Here is a 21735-nt window from a genome sequence, read left to right as displayed (position 1 = left end):
TGGCGAAAAATCGGCGTTTACTATAACAAATAATACAATATGTTGCATTTGCAAATTAGTAAGGAGTATCTAATACAAAAAAGAGAAAATTTAATTACAATATCTATGGCGACTGCTTTTCTTGACATTTGGCTTGCCAAACGCCGCGCCGGCGAAATGCAATAAATAGCATGATAATTAATTAATAAATAAATACAAATGGCAGTTTTGCAATACTTACCATATTTACACCGGTGAAATTCAAATATGTGATTGCGCAGCAGGATTATACGTCGCGAAACGTAAATATTTGGATATTTAATATTAGGTGTTCACGGACGTACCATTGCGATCGCGAATACGGTAAACAACCATGGTGAGAAATTGTTGTCACGTCACTTATTAGCACGTCGATAGTTATTTGTGATTGAGCTACAGGCGGATATAATAAACGTATCAGAATGGGAAAGTCGAAATAAATTATTGTTCGTATTCCAAAATGCTCAGTTTTGTCTTTCACCCACAAAACGCTTTTTTTTGCTGAAGAATGAATGACCACAATCTTATGCGGACTTCGAAGGTTCAAGATCTGGGCATCACTTTTGTGAGTTCCCTGACGTTTCATAATCAGATCAAAATAATTTCTAGTTCGTTGAAGATGTTAGGATTCGTCCTGCGTACTGCCAGGTTTTTTGGTAATACACGAGTACTGAGAATTCTTTATAACTCGTTGGTGCGAAGTAGACTCGAGAGTGGCTCGATGATTTGGGGACCAGGTGAGTTGAAGTACTCTCTTATGGTGAAGAGGGTTCAGAAGTAAGTTCTTCAGTTTTTCTACATAAGTGAGTGCGGATATTATCCACGGCTTTATCCCATTGAGTTTCTTCAGCATATGCTCGGTTACAGCAGTTTTACCAGAATGAATGTGTATTTAACTACGCATTTCTTTCGATTGTTGCGCGGAATTATTGACAACTCTAAAATTATGCGGAGCATTAGCTTTTTAGTTCCGGATATTTACTCCAAACAGTGTCAAAATAGACTGTTTCACATTCCAATATACAGGCCAAACCTGCCAAAAGTTATTTTTTATTTTATTTTTTTTATTTATTTAATTTTACAATACGCTCAAGGGGCATTTACAAAATATATACAGGTAAGTACAAACATAGTGAGTAAAAATTTTAAAGATAAACGACCTTTTTTTTGTATACATGTAGAAACAATAAAAAGCATACTGCCATGCAAAATAAAAAGTGAAACTTTACATAGTAAAAAAGAAAAAAATAATAATTGGATAAAAGAAAAGTAATTGAATAAAAAAGCAAATTGTAAATAACTTGTAAAGAATTCAAACAAAAAAAATTAAATACAGTTACATATACTTATAAGTATAAAAAAATGATATCAACAAATTATTGTTAAAAACATATAATATAAATTAGTTAACAGTAAGTATATATAAGATAATAACATAATATCTGGTTATGGTAAGTTATGCCTGTTGGAAGGGCTATCTCTATGTCAAACAATATTACTTTGGTCATTTTTCACGTCTCTGAGGGAGTTTTTCGTTACAAGATTCTCTTACTTTTAAAACATAATATTATTTTCAAGATATTATGTATACCTACGTGATATGGTATGTATACATTATTTTGGAACTGGCAGAGGAGGGATGAAAGCAGAGTGCACGCGGTTGAAATGCGATCTCTCAGACGAATGTGTGGGAAATCAATGATGACAGGGCTACGAATGATGAAATCAGACGAGGGGTAAATCTGAGTCAAAAATAATTGATAGGATAAAGAAAGGGTATCTGAGATGGTATGGTCATGTAGAAAGAATAGACGACGAAATAATGGTAAAACAGGTATATAGGTGAGACGAAGACGACCGAGGAAGACGTGGCATGATCAGATAAACCAAAATCTTAAGTCTGGTCATGTCAAAAGCAGACATAACCGAAGGGCATTTATAAAAAGATGTATGAATGTGGAAGAAGCTAGGAATATATGCCAGAATGTGTGGCGGTCCATTCTCTCTGCCTATCCCTACAGAGATATGGCGTGATGGTAGTAGTAGTAGTAGTACCTAATTTTACCAACTTTGTATTATTGTTATTTTTATACGTATAAATTAAGATAATAAAATTGAAATTGAAAAAAAAAAGAAAATTGAAAATCTTCACTATTTTTTTTTGTTTAATTTTTCAATATTTAATCATTTTTAGTGGTCAATAAATAAATTATTATTTAAATTTAAATCTGTTACAACAGAGAGTGAAAACATTTTTGAAAAGGGAATATGGAAGTCTAGGTATTTACAGGGCTTATCACCTGTCATTGGCTGGTTTAAGTGACCACTTTACACATTGCTAGTGATTACTTGATCGTCGGCGGCGTATAGTTTTTAGCTGCTGAAATTCCGGTGAGTTTTTGATCTAATATTGAGTATTGGATGAGATTTGAGAATAATTTAACTTGTTTTTCTCCTGATTGGAGGTCGTTGAAAGTTTGTTCCGAAAGTTTAAATTGTAATTAAACATTTGACTGGCCCTACGACAATCAATCACGGCCCAGTTCGCCCGTTTAGCAGAATAAAAGATGTCCATTACCGTAATGGCTCGAAGTTTGGATAAATGATGGGTTGTTGACAATTTCCAAAACGTGTTCTCCGATACTTCGGCCATTTTTTAAAATTAAAACGGGAAAGTCGCGAGCGAGAGTAAGATTTACATTACACTGGTTGACTTGTTAGTTGACCAATGAATTGTACCAGAATCGAAAGAGCTGCCTCCGTGGTGTGATGGTTAAAACGCTTAATATACTCACGAAGGGTTCAGGGTTCGCTACACAATAAATGAAATTCACCACTGTAAATGGGCCTCCTGAGGGCCAATTCAAACGCTATCTTCATCGGTACATACCGAGACGGTATACTTTACTTCTGTACTATCTCTTTCTACCTCGGTACGTCTACCGACTTATCTCTGACGTCTTACTAACTCCGTGTTTCTTACTTAATTAAATTTGAAATAGTTCTCATTCATATTTGAAATAGGTTTCAGCGATTAAAAATGGCCTCTTCAAAGTGATTATAAACTCAACTAAATCCTAATTAATGTATTTTTAATATGACCTTTAACGATTGCCATGACGATGTGCTTAACTTTGGGGTGGAAAAAATATAAAAGCATTTTTTTTTTAAAAGTGACAATGTTTCTACGGCTAGATGCTGATATATGTTAATAGGACAGCGTCTAGTCACATTATCTCTGCATTTCTAGCCGTTTGGATTCGAAACTGACAGTTGTCAGAATTTAATTCAACTTCGAAATTGACGCATTTCTCTTTCGTATTTTAGACATGTTTAAATTCTTTTGGCGTTTGGGTTGGTAAAAAAAATTAAAGCCAATATTAAGAAAGATCTATTACCTGAAATAAAGCCAGCCAAAACACGTAGAAAATCAGTTAAAAAAAATATCAAAGTCTTACACAACTAAATCTCGTGTATTGAAATAATAATTATCGTGAATATTATTCCCTAATTTCAAAAATTTATATTGGTTGCTAATGAAATGTAATCGAAAATGACAAACTCACAATGTAATCTTCAGGTTTAGTTGAAAGGTGTAATTTTTAAAAACAAAGATTGTTTGCGCGATTTGACGTGAATCACGAAAAATCCTCTCCTGAAAATGTACATTTTAAGCGAATGTCCGGTTTTTAAAAAACGGTCCTCAATTGGAACTGTTTTAAAATTTATCCGTTTATTTTAATTTTGATTTTGCGCTTTGATGTGTTCTTAGAGCAGACAGTTTAAAAAAAAACACATAATTAAACCGATATTTGGTGTATTTATGAAACTTGCCGACGACGCAGTATCTCGTCTTTCTGGGAGCATAATATATTATTGGAATTTGATATTTTTCTGAACATGTATTATTGATGTTAAATGTTCACTTTAAATTAATCAACTATTCACATAACAATTAAAAATGCTTTATTAATCACGTATGTTTCTACCCATTGGCATTGGTTTAAAATAAAATAAGAAAATTCGTACATTTGTCAGCCTATGGTTTAACCAATGGTTTAACTTTAATTCACCATCGGAAGATGGATTAAAGTTAAATCATAAATAAAAAATAAACAATAAAATCAAACGAGAGTGCAATTTTAAGATTGGTGTAATTGATAAGATTAAGAAAGGGTTGCTGATATGTTTTGATCATAGGTAGAACAAATGAATGACCAAAAAATGGTAAGACAGATATATATGGCTTTAAAAAACAGTAACGTAGGACGTGGATGATCAAGAATGACGTGGCATGATCAGATAAATCGAAATCTCTAGTCTGGTCACATCAAAAGCAGATACAACCAAAGGCCATGTTTGACAAGATGTATGACTGGGACAGAAACTTGGAGTGTATGTCAGGATAGACGTGTGTGGTGGTTCATCCTCTCAGCAATGAGTTTATTATTTACTGGAGGAATCACGTTTGGTAACTACTGAGCTCGATGTTACAACCAGAATTATGATTATTTGTATCATTAGTTTTAAACTCAAATGTTCATATAAACGATAGCAACCTCATTTTTTCATTTTAACTGGGTCTATGGAGTAGTCTATTATTGGTGTAAGCCAAAGAGATAGAATAAAAAATGATGAAATTAGGCGTAGCACCAGAGTGGTGGATATCGTGGATCGTGTAGTGAAGTTAAAGTGGCAATGGGCAGGGCATGTCGCAAGGCAGGATGCCACAAGATGGACTCCTAGAGTTTTGAAGTGGAGACCTTGGGAGAATAAGAAAGACGTCGGAAGAAGATAGGATGATGACATTACCGCTGTGGAACGAAAAAAATGGCTGCAAAAAACAAACGACAGAAGGATGGATGGGTATGGAAGAGGCCTACATCTAGAAATGGAGAGATGAAGGCTGAAGAAGAAGATAATGATGAATAAAATAATGATGATTATGATGATAATAATAATGTAACAAGGCGAGATTTAGAAAGAGCACTTACTTTCCGATGGAAGTCAAGAGGAACTCTGTATTATCAAGATGCCCTCTCTTGGTCAGCGCCACGTTGGTGCATTCCTTCTTCAGGGATCTGCGTAGAATGGCTTGGAGGAGGCCGTGGGGGGCGATCTCTATGGTGATGGCGTTACCGGGGATCAGGCGAGATGTTTCTTCAAACAGCACTGGACTCTACATGACGACATAATACATGTTATCAAATCGGTACTATTAAAATAGAATTAGTCATAATGTACAAAAGCTCGATCATTCTCTTTCCTGCGAAATCATTATACATACGCAAATAGCCTCTATAACGATAATTCCGTAACGGAATTTATCTGTTATCAGTCAATTATTTCCTACACTTACTTCAGGGAGAAAATACGGTAGTACATTTATGTGAAATACCGCGCATCATCTTAAAGATGAAAACTAATTAGCGCCTATACAGTATAAATACATAAAGGTATTAGAAGCAAACTAAGAGATTTCCATTGAAGGAGTTACTGAGATATTTGCGAACAACTTTGAAAAAAGAATTATGTAATTATGCTTCACCAACTCAATGGAGAATGCTAAGTTTGCGGTGTCAAGTAGTATTTTATTTAAATCGGGTTGTGGTCCTGTGGCTAGTGTCTCGGACTCACGGACCGAAGGTCCGTGGTTCGAATCCCACTCTACCCCAACTCGATTCTATTTTCTAATAGTGAGTTATTTACAACTCGTTGAAAATGGCCCTCAAAATGAAATATTTGGGTAAATCATAAGAACGCAAATATTTCTTTTTAAAAAAAAAAAAAATATCTGAAATCTGTTTTTGCAAGATTTAGAGACTGTTTTGAATTACGCTATTAGTTAGATACATTATACAACACCAAAAAGAGACTGGTGAAGGCCTTGGTTTTCTCAATGTTCATGTACGGTGTGGATTGTTGGACACTGAGGGAATCCAAAAATAAAAAAATCGAAGCTTTTGAGATGTGGTGTTGGCGGCGAGTGCTGTGGATTCCGTGGACGACCAGACGTACGAATGCATCTATTCTTCAGGAACTGGACATAGGAGAAAGACTGATATCCATGTGCGAGAAAAGAGTCTTGCAGTTCTTTGGGCATATTTCCAGGGGAGATTCAGATAGTTCGGAGAAAACTATTCTCCTGGGAAGTGTCGAAGGGACAAAGACGCGTGGATATCAATCGACAAGATGGAGCGGTACAGTCACCGAGTTATCAGAATCATCACTGATGAATGCCTATATAAGAGCACAAGACCATTCCAGATGGAGACTGGAGAGGGAGACTGTCCACAGACGAGCCATGCCTGGAGTCAGGCGTAATCACCATCCTCAGACATGAGGCATGGATTGAAGATTAGTTAGATAGGTAGGTTTTTATGCATAGTATATTTTGACATCATTCAGCAGATTTCTATGTTTTAATTTAATACCCTCATCTCGTATATCTACAAAAGGTGAATGTCAAAAGAATTGAAAAGGAAATTCGTATATTGTCTCGATAAACTCGAAGTAACATTGTTTGATTCACTTTCATGGTCTTAGATAGAGTTTTAAATAAAACTTTATTTTAACGAGTGCTTCATTTTCAAAATTAATGAACAAACCAGTAAGTTGTTTGTGTGGTATTCTGCTGAAGAGAATTTGGCTGCCTCCTCTCCCCATAGGTGCTGTGGAACGGACGAAGATACCCAGCGACTGGTCCTGGGTTTGGCCTTGGGAATAACTTGGCGCAGATACTTCAGCAAAGTAGGGCCTAAAACAAAAATGCTCTTTGTTAGAGTCTGTCGCGAATCACATCCACATTCGTTGACGGTTATGGTGTTATTAGGCCGGAGAGAACAAGGATTGTACCCACAGCAACACAATTGCAACATTCACATTAGGACCCAGCAAGCAAGTAATAAATTTAACGCAACCAACTAGTAAATGTGCAATAAACAAAAAACATATTAAATGTGGCGCAACCATAAACGCTATTTGAAAATCTAGTAAATCTAAACAGACTTAATAAATTATTGTTACAATGTATCTATATTCTGTATATCTTTCTCTTTCATCCCCCGACAGCGAAAATACTGTCCCGTAGCTCAATTACAAATAACTATCGACGTGCTTAAAAACATGCTAACCATTTGAGCGATCACAATGAACAATAATGAACATGCTTATGCTTAAGTTATCGCGATCATAAGTGAACGCGTGTGTAATCTCTAAGTCAACGTTCGTTTCTGTTTGTTTTTTGCTTTCCTCGTAAATAAATGCAGTTCATTGGCGAAAAATCGGCGTCTGTTATAGACAATAATACAATATATTGCATTTTGCAAAACAGTAAGGAGTATCTAATACAAACAAGTGAAAATTAAATTACAATTACTATGGCGACTGCTTTTCTTGACATTTGGCTTGCCGACCGCCAGGTAAATGCAAAAATGACATGATAAATAAAGAAATTAAAATATCAGTTTTGAAATATTTTTCATGTTTACACCGGTGAAATTCGGCACTCACCCTCCTTTCAATATCTTTCTCGGCCTTTCCGTCCCTAGTAAATATACTTCCCAGGTACACAAATTCTTCTACCTGATTCAGAATATCTCCGTTTACACTGATCTCACATTTAGTTATATTTTCATCCCTTTCAAAAACCATCACTTTTGATTTATCAACATTCATAAGCAAACCGCTTTTCTTGTATACATCGTAGACTTTTGTAACCAAGAATTGTAGGTTTTCTTTGCTGCTAGCAAGAAGCACGGCATCATCCGCATACAGAAGACAGTTAACATTTAATTTTTTTAATAAGAATATTACAATAATATTTGCCTACTGAAATATCCATCAAAGTTTGTTTTTTTATATTTTCTGTATACGAGAGGTAAACTACCGCATCTCCCAACTTTTCATGAGAGACAAATTAATGATTTTTCATACTTCAAACATTTTGTATTTTTCAATGAGATGCTTTGTTTTCAAGAGGCAAGTGTTTTCTAAAATATATTGATACACATTACACATTATTAAAATATATTTATACACATTTAAAAAATCTTAGGGAGTAATCTATGTTTCCTTACTATTCTTAACCATAGGAAGAAAATAAGGATTTTGATATGGTAATATGTATTTTTTTTTTTCATTATTTTTGGAGTTACCGAGGTTTACTTCAATCATGCAGTTATTTATTCAATTATCTGACAAGAAAATAAATACAAAATATATTGTTAAAAAAACATATTACGTTTTTTTTAAATTTATTTGTGGATACTCACTGGCCACTCACTGGCCAATTGGCACTTCCATAATTTTAAGTGTATTATTTTTTATGCCAGTTTGGGTCCTTTCGCATAAATTACACTGAAGAAGTTCAGTGTTACGGAAAATTGGATATAAAAATGTTTTGACTCACGCACGGAAGGTTCCGGGTTCGATTCCCGGTGAGAACACAAAAATAAAATGTGATTTTTCTCAAGCCTGGGTGCTCTGTGATGTAATTCACCACTTTAATTAGGCCTCCTGGCCTGTTGTAGTTCAAAAAAAAATATATAAATGTAAAATGTTATGCTTCATTGTGTTTTATTACATTTATAATAATACTAGCTGACCCGACAGACGTTGTCCTGCCCGAACGTTAGCTTGCCTTGGAAAAATACTTTTTATTGATAAGTAGGTACCTAGGTACTTGTTTGAATTCCAAAACATAAAATAAATATTTTTTCAAATATGGCATTTTTTTTGTAAACGTCGAGCTCCGGTCTTCTCACCAACAAATCGGTGTACTTTTGTAAGAATACAATTTTGAAAAATGTATTGTATTCAATATTATTTTAGTATTACCAAAAATCCAATAAAAATAAATAAATGGATGGAAATTATAAGGAATTTCAGGAAAAAAAACTGATTGAGATCAACAAAAAACAAATGCTGTTAGTAAACATTCAAAACTAAACTTTTTTATACACTAAAAAACAACATCTTTCCATTTTTTTGCAAATGCATTCTTCTTGATTGCAATCCTGGTAGATCGATGTATAAAACCGTTACTTATTTTTTACATATAATATTGAAGATTTTAATACCTGCAAACACGCAGAGCGCAAAGACCTATATTTCTCCGAAAACCGCACGTAAATCGGTTAAGCCGTTTAGGAGGAGTTCGGTGACATGACACGTACAGAGGAATTATATATATATGATAATATATTTAAAAGAAATATGAAAATGACATATAAATTTTCTACATTATTTATTTAAGTTGTTTCTATTCACTCATATCAAACACACACTTACCCTGTCCATAAACCCACCCTGACACCCATATACACTCACAAACATATTATGTGAATATTCACATACCTACCAAAACCACACGCACGCATCCTCGCACACAAAAACTAACAGAACTGGATTTTTAAAATTGCATTTATGTGGAAAACTGATTTGGCTTTATTTTATGTTTTTTTTTTTTAATATTGGATATATTCTTTTGTATTGTTGTTTTTCTGAATAAATAAAAAAAAAATACAAAAACCTCTTGTACCCTTGTTACCCCGACACACTTTTTAAATAGGATCTTCCAACAAACATAATTAAATTCTGAATTCGTTGCGACTGAGAAAGAAAACATTCTTGATAAGGGAAAATGGAGGCCTAGGTATTTACAGTACTTATGACCTGTCATTATCTGGTTTATGTGGCCACTTTTAACACTGCGTTACATTCACCATTCTACCTACGTTTAAACAACTACATTTTTTCACATATTTTCAATTTTAGGTTCTATTTTTATTTTGTGATACAGAAGCAGATGAATTTAGTTTTTTTAAAAATATTTAAGGTGAGTAAATTATTATCTATCCAATCTTTTACACATCGGATACCTTTTTAATACATTTAACTGTATTATAATACAGGTCGTGAAAGCGACGAAATCGTTGACCGGCCATATCAAAATTGTGGATTTAAGTATCAGTAGTCTTTTATTAAATTTCTATAATTAACTAGCGGACCCGTCAGACGTTGTCCTCCCCGAACGTTGGCTTGCCCGCTATTAGGTTGAAAAAAGACTTTTCGTTGATAAGTACGTACCTAAATACTTGTTTGTGATTAAATTCCAAAACTAAAACTTGTCAATATTCAAATATTTTATTTAAGTAGGTACCCCCAGGTACTTGTTAATGGTTGAATTCCAAAACATAAAATAAGTATTTTTTCAAATATGGCATTCTTTTTGCAAACGTCAAACTCCGGTCTTCTCACCAACAGAGGGGTGTACTTACGTAGGTATCGAATTTGATATTATTTTAGTATTACCAAAAATCTAGGAAAAAGAAATAAATGGGTAGAAATTATAAGGAATTTAAGGAAAGAATCTGATTGAAATCCGCAAAAAACAAATGATGTTTGTAAACATTAAAAAAAAATCTTTTTTTATGAACAAAAAACAACAGCTTTAAATTTTAATTAGAAACGCATTATCCTCGAATGCAACCCTGGTAGATCAATGAATAAAATATTTATGCTCCTTACTTCTTTTTTACATATTAGATTGAAGATTTTAACATCTACGGACACGCATAGCGCAAAGATCTATATTTCTCTGAAAACCGCACGTAAATCGGTTAAGCCGTTTAGGAGGAGTTCAGTGACATCACACGTACAGAGGAGTTATATATATAAAGATTATTACAACGAACTTCCGCCGTAAATGTTTGATAACAAACTGAAATGTTTTTTATTAACATATGCTAATTAACGTTCGAGCGCATTTACCCAGTTAGTTAATTCAAAAGTTTCACATTAGTTACTACCTTTCAGTTCGCAAGTCACCCAGGCCTTCGTTCAAGTCGCAAGTACTCTACTCGTCACCAGATTGTCACCAGTCCCAGTCACCAATCACCAGTCACCGCGTCCCACTTACACGTAATAAAACACCTAATTTGGTTCCTGTTCAGCCATCCCCGTGTCACCCTCTCTCATTACTCAAACTCCATCCCTTATTTCGGGGGCTCCGAACCGCGGCCCGCGGACATAACCGGTCCGAATCCGGACGCGATACAAAATATGATTTAATTTTTTTTTTCACTTCCTACATTTAAACAAACAAACTTTACAAAAACATATTTTATCATGTTTAAGGAAAAAAAAAATGAGATTTGAAAATTACTGCTACTACTAGGGGTAGGCAGAGAGAACGGACCGCCACACACGTCTATCCTGGCACACATTCCTAGCTTCTTCCACATTCATACATCTTGTCATACATGCCCTTCGGTTCTGTCTGCTTTTGACATGACCAGACTTAAGATTCTGGTTTATCTGATCATGCCACGTCTTCCTTGGTCGTTCTCGTCTCACGTTGCCGTTCATTTTCGCCATATATACTTGTTTTACCATTCGTTTGTCGTCCATTCGTTCCACGTGACCAAACCATCTCAGAGACCCTTTATTAATCTTATCAATTAAACTTGGCTCAGATTTACACTCTCGCCCGATTTCATCATTTGTAACCCTGTCGTACATTGATTTCCCATACATTCGTCTAAGAGATCGCATTTCAATCGTGTTCACTCAGCTTTCATCCTTCTTCTGCTAGTTCCATGTTTCACTTCCATACATAATTGTTGGGACTAAAACTTTCACAAATAAAAACAAGAAACAAACCATCACGCCGTTTTTGTAAATTGTAAATGTTGTCACATGAAAATTATACATAACATAAAATAACTAATCATACAAAACTTATAATATTACTAGAAATGTAAATGTAATACATATTATTCAAAATATATCTACTTTTGAATATAATGTCACACAGTTGCACATTATAATATATACCTAATACAAATATAGTTGACCATACAGTGTACATTTATAATGTGCCTACATACAGAACTGCACATAACCTGCATAATATAGGCTGCAGATTCAAGGCGCAACATCAAAACTTGAATTATTTTTGAAAATTTCACTTTTAAAGGAAGTTAAAGATATGCTATTAATATCAATACAATTTAATTTCTGATTACACATATTGCAGGTTCTATTTACAAATGAATTTGGAAAAGATTGGAACATTTAGACATTTTAAAGAGATTGGTTTCTGGTCTGCGTTGAGCTAGGGTTTCCTAGGACAGCGGTGCCCGTATTTTAACGGCCGTAGTGAACAGTGATGCTGTTGACAGCCATCGTAACGGTGACTAGAAAGTGGTTTCCTATAAAAATGGTGTTGATAACACCGTTAAAGAATAAAACCACTCTCTATTCACCACTACGACGGCTGCCTACCGCATCACCGTTCACTACGGCCGTTAAGATACGGGCGCCGCTGTCCTAGGAAACCCTAGCTTTACTGGGACTCTAAAATTAATAAGTGATAAAATTTTAGAAACTTTTCTTGCATACATCGTAGACTTTTGTTACCAAGGATTGCGGGTCCTCTTTCATCATCCGCATACAGAAGACAGTTAACAGTTATACCACAAATTTTTGCCCCCATTCTTAAATCGTTCAGTTCTTGCATACAATATAATATAACTCAAATATAAATATAACCCAAAATATACAAAAAAAGGTGTGGAAGTAGTTAGAAAAGTTAAAAGTTAGAAAATATATTCACAAGTTAGATATTCAATTCAAATTTGTTGTAGATGCATATTTTTTGGTCACATGTATTGTACAATGTAAAATACACATACCCACCAAAAAATTAGAAACTCCTGCGTTGTTTTACTGTAAAGTGCTATCGATTAGTCCTTCCCCTCACCCTGTTCTTACCAAATAATGGATTAACCTAGCAGTGATCCTTTAGAGTTATTTAATTATGTTTTAAGTCCTTCACCGCATTTTTAGGTAATTAGATTACCTCATCCTTCGTGAAGCAAGTGTTTTCTGTCAATTTTGTAAACGAATTATTTTATGAACTTAAAACATATCCGACTGAAGATCATTAATTCAATTTCCATTAGCTAAAGTTTGGCGACTTAGTTAAATGTAAATGTCAAGTTTTGTGGAATGTCTTAATCTAGATTTCGCGAGATTCGAGAACGATTCAAGGATCATTTCATTATCTTATTGAGAAGATTTTTGATATTTAAGACGAATCTTTTAAAAAGTTAAATGAGTTCTTTTAAAATACATTAATTCTGACTGAAATTTTATTATAATGTCCTAAATTTATTCAAATTTTAATGTATAAGAACGCTTAATTAATGAATAATTAATAATTTAGTACCCCGACAATCTACAAAATACGCACGAGTTTGTATGATTTGAAGCAGTTTGACCACTGGAAAATATTTTATCTTGAAAGTTTCTCTGAATTCGATTACACGCTAGAAATTTTAATTTCTTTGCAAAGTTTAGGAAATTAAATATAAATCAATTGGCGGTCTCCGTAGTGTAATGGTCAAGACGCTTGACTCACACACGTAAAGTTCCGGGTTCGATTCCCGGTGAAAATACAAAAATTAAATGTGATTTTTCTCATGCCTGGGTATTCTGTGATGTAATTTGCCACTGTAATTAGGCCTCCTGGCGTGTTGTGGTGCAAACAAAAAAAAATCATATCGAAGAAGAATATAGCAGAAAAAAATGTATCGCATCATCTGTCTGCCAAAAACAACAAATAGTATAACTTCTAGTCTTATTTAGTATTTTTTGTATCTCTTCCATTGACAAAATGGTAAACTAACGCTAATGTTATGTAAAGTAAATAACTTACCAGCTTCTGCAATGTATCTCGAGTGGTAGGCGATATTGGAGCATGGAACTTCCTTGGCGAATACTCCCCTGGCCTGCAGCTGGGCCACAAATCCCTTCATCGAGTCCGCGGGGCCAGAGACGGTGCAAGAGTCTGGACCATTATGGCAAGCTACTTCAATATCTGGCGGGCATAAATCTTTCACCTGGAAACATGTATTGTAAACTAAAAATGCCAAATACAATAAATCTTAAATAGAGGAGAACTTTGTTTACGTTATATCTTTGATCTTCGCAAATTCGACCACATAACCGAATATCGCACGCAACTACACTGGCTCAGTATCAGGCAAAGAAGAAACATTCACATTCTATCACTTCTTCACAATATTTTAAATAATCCCACTTCCCCTGTTTATCTGAGAGAGCTTTTCCAACCTCTATCACAACACGGACTATATCCTCGTACAAGTAACGAGAGAACTCTTCTAATACCCTTTCATCGCTCCAATTTTCCAATTTTTCACAGTCGTAGCTGCTCGATTGTGGGATAATCTACCCACTAATATTAGAGACGCCACTACTTTATTTACATTTAAGTCAATATTAAAATGTCACTATCCAAATATGTAAGTAGTTCCTTTTTCCTTCTTCTTTCCTTCCTATCCCATCTCCCTTCTTCGTAGTAGTGTTAATTTTTTTATATATTTTTTTAAAGTTATTTTTGTTTTTAATTTTTTATAAAATCATAAGATTCAACATGTCCATGTACCTGTAATTTTCTCAAACTGAACGGTTTGGGTAGGTAGGAAGAAATTGCCTAAAGGCAATATGCCCGCCCTTATATGTATATAGATTGTATTTATTTATTTACAATAAATTCATTTAAACATTTATTGAGCTACAAGTCTCAAACTCCCTAGAACCTAAGTCCTGTGTTGAGTTGGACGAATATATGTATAAAACTTTAACAGTAAATATTACCATATATACTGCATACTCGTAGGAAAAAAATTTCATAAAAAAATACATGGCAAATCAAATATAAAAAGAAACATGAAATAAAAAAATATATGAAAGAATTAAAAATAAAATTACAATAAAACCGAACTCAAATATTTGAAAAATCATCAAAGAGTTTCTCAATCAAATACCCCTCCTCTAAGGAAGATCCAGTCCTATATATTTCTATAAATTATATTACATTTAGTCACTTTACATACATCCAGTATGTGTATATAAAGTGTTCAATAAATAAATAAACTTTCGTAGAGCAGAGCGAAAATCAAATTTACATGAGCTTTCTGTTCGAAATGGCAAAAATATGGCTGTATTAAGTCATATTCTTTTCGTTGTCGAACTGACCTGCTGATATCCAAGTCCTATAGCTGCCATGGATCCTTTGATCAAGGTTGTTTCAATGCTAGCCAGACCTCTGGAGTAGGCCGAGAGGATCATTTGCTCTGCGGTGAAGCAACCATCGGCGTAAGCGCATCCCAACTCTCCTACACTGTGGCCTATAGGTGAGAAAAATCAATGATAAGAGCACACGCGAGGAATGAACATAAAATACTGTTGCACAACTGAGATGGCTTACCAATAATGTGATCAGGTTCAATGCCAATAGCTTTGAGAATATCACACAATCCAATTTGAACAGCAGCAATACCCACGAAGGAATGTAGGATATTGTCAAACATTTTCGGGTCAGGGTCTGTGATAATTTTAACAATGTCAATTCCTTTTGGCTTCAGTGCTTTGTGGCACCTGTGGAACAGAAAAAAAATCAGATAACGTATTCGAAAGAATTCAAGGCGTAATTAGTGTACCGAGAGATGTTTTTTAAAAATATATGTAGATTAATAAACGTAGTACTTCGTATAATTGGTACACATATTATTTAAATTTTTATGTATTTCATTACTTTATATTTGTTTTTTATTATATATTATACTATATTATTTATGCTCAAGTAACATGTATTCTTAGTACATATATATTCTTTATATCTGTATAATAACGATTATTAATTTCTTACATTTGATTAGCTAGGCATTTATAATTAAGTAGTTTTAGTTTTTGTTGTTGTAATATTAGTATAGAACTACCTTTACTTTCAAAGATAAAAAATCTCCATCTTAGAACAGGCTAAGCCACGTTAGATGGAGACTATCCTGAACTTAGTTTTTCTGTTTAGTTTTTCTACTTGGTTTTTTGTATTTTTTATTTTCTCTCTATCTATCCTCGCCTCTGTTGTCTACACCATGATTTGGCCTGACACACGTTTTGTATATCCGAATTATGTTTCCAATAATCATGTGTTCATTGTACTATACGACACTTCTTAGGCATCCAGATGTTTACTAACTGAGATGGATGTGTTCTCATCATCACTATGGCAGCATCATCTGCATGGCATGTGATGTTAATGACCTTATCTCCCTTAGTAGATACTCTACTTTCTTTTACTCTTAAAAGCGTTTTTTTTAAATATATTAATTCTGCTTGTGTAAAAAAAGGTTTTTGGCGTATATATTGTTGTGCTATATTTAGTTATAAAGGTGCTAAACTTGCTTTGTTTCTTTGTTGTTCTCAATATGTGTTATTTTCTAAATGTTAATATTATTTATGTCCCAAATTGAGTTGTTGTAACTCCTGGGAATGTAATTTAACGTATTATACTTGTAGAATACTTTGTGTTGTATGATTTATAAATAAATATTTTAAAAATATATATAAAAAAACAGGGAATGCTCCGTTTTCATTTTCTATTCAATAGTTTTATATAGATTCCCTGTCATTAAATATTTATACTTATATTATGCAAAAAAAATATAAAATAAAATAAATAAATTAATAAAACAAATTTAAAAAAAAAAAACAGAAAAAAATATTTTGTTTGAAGCCTACGTCAAATCTAAAATATGTTGTATGCTACAAGCTACAACTATGGGAAACAGGAAACCAAAATGACATAAGTAAACTACAACGGCAGCAAAATAAAATATAGGAGCTAGTATATGACCACCATCTATCTAACACCAACTAAAGAACTCTTTAAAATAACTAAATAATCAAATGTTAATGAACTTTTCAACTAGAATCTTTAAAATTTATTCATAAGTTAGCCACTGATATTATTGTAGACAAAGAACTAATACTTGAAAAAAATTGTAATAAACATGGACATAAATACAAGAATATCAGAACAATATCACATGCAACATTTTAAAACAAGATAAGGACAATCGAGACTAATAAATCAGGGACTGAAATTATACAATAAACTACCAGACAAAACAAAACAAGACTCTGACAAACTTTTCAAAAGGCGTAAAAAATATTATTATCAACAACAGAATATGCATATACCCACTAAGTCTAAAGACTTTTCGGTGGTACACATTTTTTTATTTATTTTTATGACCGGTTTATATTACATTTATTTGATTTATATTTTACAAATTTTATTTATAAACGGGCATTGTAAAGTATCTAGAAGATATGTATTCAGTCTTTTTTTTATTTGAAAATATTTCATGTTAATTATAGTTTGTGGGAGATCATTGAACAATCTTGGAACAACGCAATTTAATGTTCGCTCTCCGAAGTAATTTGTAATTCGAGGACAAACAGGGACAGGGCCTTATAAAGGATTCTTTGTGAATGGAGTTGTTACCGTAATACCTTTAGGATTCTTTACATTACCTATCAACGGCCGCTGCGAAAATAGGAATCTTCATGAGCTGTGTTCCCATACCAGACCACTGGGAGCCCATTCCGCTGAAGACGAACCAGATCGGTCTCTTGACTCCAGGGAAGTATTGCGCTTCTCTGGATACTCGCAGGACATCAGAATGACATCCTATTGAAAAAACATCAATAACCTAAATGAATTAATTATTGGATTAAGTTTGTACTCACACTCCCTTAGAACAGGGACCACTCACTTACTCATCCCTTACTCACCCTATAGTCCTTAAAATATAGCTTGATTAGGATGACAGCTGTCAAACTAATTTTATTAGTGATGGAAATTACTGATCACTGATCAAATCGATTTTAACAGTTATTTCATGCAATCATGAAACTCCGTTTCCGAAAATTGATATAAAAAACAAAAAAACACGCGTATTTTAGTGTATTTAACATAATTGTTCACCAAAAAAATGAGACATTTATACTTTTTTCACGAACAACATCAAACGAATATTTTTTTTATTCGATCAACTTACATTGATCAATTTGTCCTATCTCTAACGTTTTTGCAAAATGATGTAACCTTGTAAGAACGTCGTTAATAATTAGGTTTATTTTAGTTTTTTTTTAGTTTTAAAGCTGATTTTACATATTAATGTTGATTTATGTTTTAAGCATTGTAATAAAATATAAATTATCACGCCAGACCCAAATGATTTTTCGTGTGTCAATATAAATAACTCCTTTGACGTTACTACAAAGTTATGTCGTCACTTTTTCTGACAACTGTCTTTCTAATCATGTTACATTTTAAGGACTATAGTTAGAAAGTCAAAGTAAATTTATATTCGTGTATATAATTAAATTTATGGCAAGAAGGATACTGTCAAACGTGACAATTTTGCCCAGTTTTAACAAACTTTTACAATATCATATTTTTTTGTATGGGACTACTCCTATCCACTTTGTTGATTAGTGATACTAATTATTCTGAGCATTTTTTTTATTTATGCAATTTTAGAAGACAAAACATGCGGGGCAAAATTATCTCCACTTGTTGACAATTTTGCCCACTTGGTAATTAACTGTTGTTTTTGGTTTTATCATCCTTATCATATGGTTTATTATTACTTTTTAGGCGAAACAACCTTTTTATGTTTAAACAATAGCATCATTGAGGCATCACCATTATAAAATCAATGAAAAAAACCGGTGGGCAAAATTGTCAACTATTTCCTCAATTTTTCTATACAATGTGGATTTGTGGGCCAGGGTTGGCACATAATTGGATTTTTTTTGTGTTTGTTCAAATAAATATACAACAATACGTTCTATAGCGTCTTTATTATGTATACAATGAAATATATAAAACTTACTTGCCTCCTTTCAACACAAACTCCGCAACAACAAAAGTTTAGACAATATTTGTAGATATACACAAACAGATCTTCAAGTTTAACTTCAAATTTCAAGTGATCAACTGAAGCTGGCAGTAAACTAAATATTTAGTTTTATATAGTTGGATAATTTATATAGCGCCATTTTTGTGAAAATCACCTCAAGGGCGCTGTACAATTAATAAATATCCCATTACGACTTGCAGCTACAGAGCGCATAGACAGTTAGAAATTTAGCACCCATTTACACATTTTAAAAATTTACAAATAAATTCAGTGTATTAAAAAATAATAAAAATATGAATAATAAAAAGGAGTAAGATTACAACACGTCTTGCAGCTACTAAGCGCATAGACGGTTGGAATTCTAGACCCCATTTACAAGATTTAGGTATTTTAAAGTTGATATATGAAAGCTAGATAACCAATCATCGTGCAGCTACAAAGCGCATGGACGAGAGGAATTCCAGCAAAGTTAAAATAATATCAATACATTTATAAAAAATAGACTATAGTAGTAAATTGGTCAAGTGTTCATCAAAGAACTAAACAATGACATGTAGTTTATTTATTCTTTAGGAATATGCAGTTTGAAGTAAGTGACTCTTAAAATTGTTTGTTGGAATCTTTTAACATTACTTGTGGAAATTTTTTAAAAAGGGACCACATAGTAGAGTTTTGCCATGGAACTATCAAAATACACTTACCAAATGTAATTTTAATGATACCAGTAAACTTTTCTTACTTTAAAACTTGATTTTGTTGAGGATTTTGGCGGTGGGCAAAATTGTCATGGCTGGGCCAAATTGTCATGTTTGACGGTAATAACTACGCTAGTTGAAATTTGTTTGTAGAACTTACTTAGAAGTGTGAATCCTCGGAAAACGTGTCCCGAGATATCATACTCGTGTATTCCATGAAGCAAAGTAATTTGCTCCACATCAACACTCCTGGACTCCAAGTCGTCCAGGATTTTGTTCACCGCAGGTTCAGTTCTTCCCGACACGCAAACTAGACGTGGTAAGCTGTCGTCCGGCTGACCTTGGTTAACCTGGAAAAATAACAAATAAAAAGTTTTTGCTTTACAATATTGTAAATTCAACAATGTTTTGAGTATGTCCAAATGCTTGCAGACTGGCTTGATTTTCTCCCTAGGGAGATGTTCATATTTCAGTTTGTTGCAGAGACGGAAAACATTTTTGGGAATGGAATATGTCCATATTCCCTTCTCAAAGATGTTTTCCCCCTCTGTTGCAACAAATATAAATATGAACAACCCCCTAGATAAAAATTCAAGCCAGTCTGCAAGCATTTGGACTTACTCAAAACATTGTTGAATTAACTACCTGGTAAATTGTTTTCAGGCGTTGCCTAGTAGGTGAATTGGTTCAGCCGGATGAATCTCACGCACATGATAAAGGTTTCAGCTTTTTTACTTCACAAAAGTCAACAGATGGAAGAGTTGAGTAAATATGGATGTTCAAACATAGGCAGAATGGGGAATGTTACACAGTGTGTAAAGTGGCCACTTAAACCAGCCAATGACAGGTCATAAGCCCTGTAAATGCCTAGACTCCCATATTCTCTCCTTAAAAATGTTTTACCTCTCTGTTGTAACAAATTTAAAGATTGTAAATGCTTACCAGTATTATAATGAGGCAGTATTTTTTAAGATACTTTTAAAAATTTTGAAGAATGATAATAATTCTGGTTCATCTATATAATGACGCACAGTGACAATAACTTGTCTATGGATTTATTATTATTCAACTTTATCTAATGACATAAAGTCCTAGTGGTCAGATTTAGTAGTCATTAGTCAGAAACCAAATTTGATCCATGTAAAGAAATTCGCTACATCTTAAATAGTCATCTATAGTTAAAATATTTTTGAATGTCAAGACTTTAGTGGAGTAAATGTAAATTGAGGATTTTAAAATTTGAAAAAATTGGTTTGAAAAAGCTCGCAAATCATCATTCAACTTAATACAAATAACGCCAGCTAAGTTCGAAGAATCGAAGGTACATTCAACAAGAGTTATTCGAAACTTCAGAACAAAATTCAATCCCTAGACGAGAAGTTTACTGTTGTTTATTCGGTGCTTTACACAAACCTTTTCCTTTCCAAACTTCTTGAGCAGTACGTGGGCATTAGCTCCCCCGAAGCCGAAGCTGTTGACTCCAGTCATGCCCTTGTTCCAGGCGGTCTTCTCGCAGACTACTTTCATGCGGCCCTCATACAGACCGACCACTCCCTCGCGAGGACTCTCGTAGTGCAAGTTCGGTGGCAAGTATCCGGTGTCATAGGCGATGCACATCTAAACAAAACAATGAAAAATAATCAATAAGTAAATTAAAAATAAATAAAACAGTCACCTTGATTCAAGAATTTCTACCTACATTATTTTTGTTTGTATTGTATCATCTGTATTTACTCTGGTCTGTACCCTGGCAAATTATCTAACTTAATTAGATATTAATTTTATATTTGTATCAATAAATATGTATATTCTACTCCCACCATTAATAAAGCAAACCCAAACAATGGAGGCGGATTTATGAATGACAATTTTTCTAAATAATTATCTAATTCCCTACCACCATACATTACACCTGCATTCTACACAACTAATAACTTAGGAACATTGTTAAAAAATCACTATGACAAAGTCCATAAATATAATAAATCTGTCATATTCCAATTCAATTGTAATGATTGCGATTCGATCTACGCTGGCAAAACTAAAATAAACTTTAATATAAGAGTAAAAGAAAACTTAAGGTGCCGAAATAATAATCATTTTTCTGAATTCGCAAACCATCTGATAGAAAATAATCATAATTTCAATTATGGCACTGGATTGAATGTTCTTCATGTTGAAAATAAAATATTAAAATAAGACAACTTAGAAATCTTAGA

General features: G+C 33.4%; 1 protein-coding gene across 1 annotated transcript in view; it reads right to left on the bottom strand.

Moving 5' to 3' along the window:
* Window positions 1-21735, bottom strand: part of LOC148276910 (fatty acid synthase-like) — a 99332-nt gene that overhangs the window by 31872 nt on the left and 45725 nt on the right. The window contains exons 8-15 of the mRNA XM_088233590.1: window positions 20930-21133; window positions 19677-19866; window positions 17428-17584; window positions 15317-15486; window positions 15085-15236; window positions 13742-13925; window positions 6627-6775; window positions 5013-5197 (exon numbers count right to left, since the gene is read on the bottom strand). Coding sequence (XP_088089716.1) covers window positions 5013-5197; window positions 6627-6775; window positions 13742-13925; window positions 15085-15236; window positions 15317-15486; window positions 17428-17584; window positions 19677-19866; window positions 20930-21133 — 1391 coding nt within the window. The remainder of the gene's footprint in view (window positions 1-5012; window positions 5198-6626; window positions 6776-13741; window positions 13926-15084; window positions 15237-15316; window positions 15487-17427; window positions 17585-19676; window positions 19867-20929; window positions 21134-21735) is intronic.

This window comes from Micrasema longulum, unplaced genomic scaffold (assembly GCF_059751315.1).
Source record: "Micrasema longulum isolate JH-2025_06_02 unplaced genomic scaffold, ASM5975131v1 h1tg001128l, whole genome shotgun sequence".
Taxonomy (NCBI): domain Eukaryota; kingdom Metazoa; phylum Arthropoda; class Insecta; order Trichoptera; family Brachycentridae; genus Micrasema; species Micrasema longulum.
Note: the sequence above shows the minus strand (reverse complement) of the source record. Positions and strands in the feature narration are given on the sequence as shown.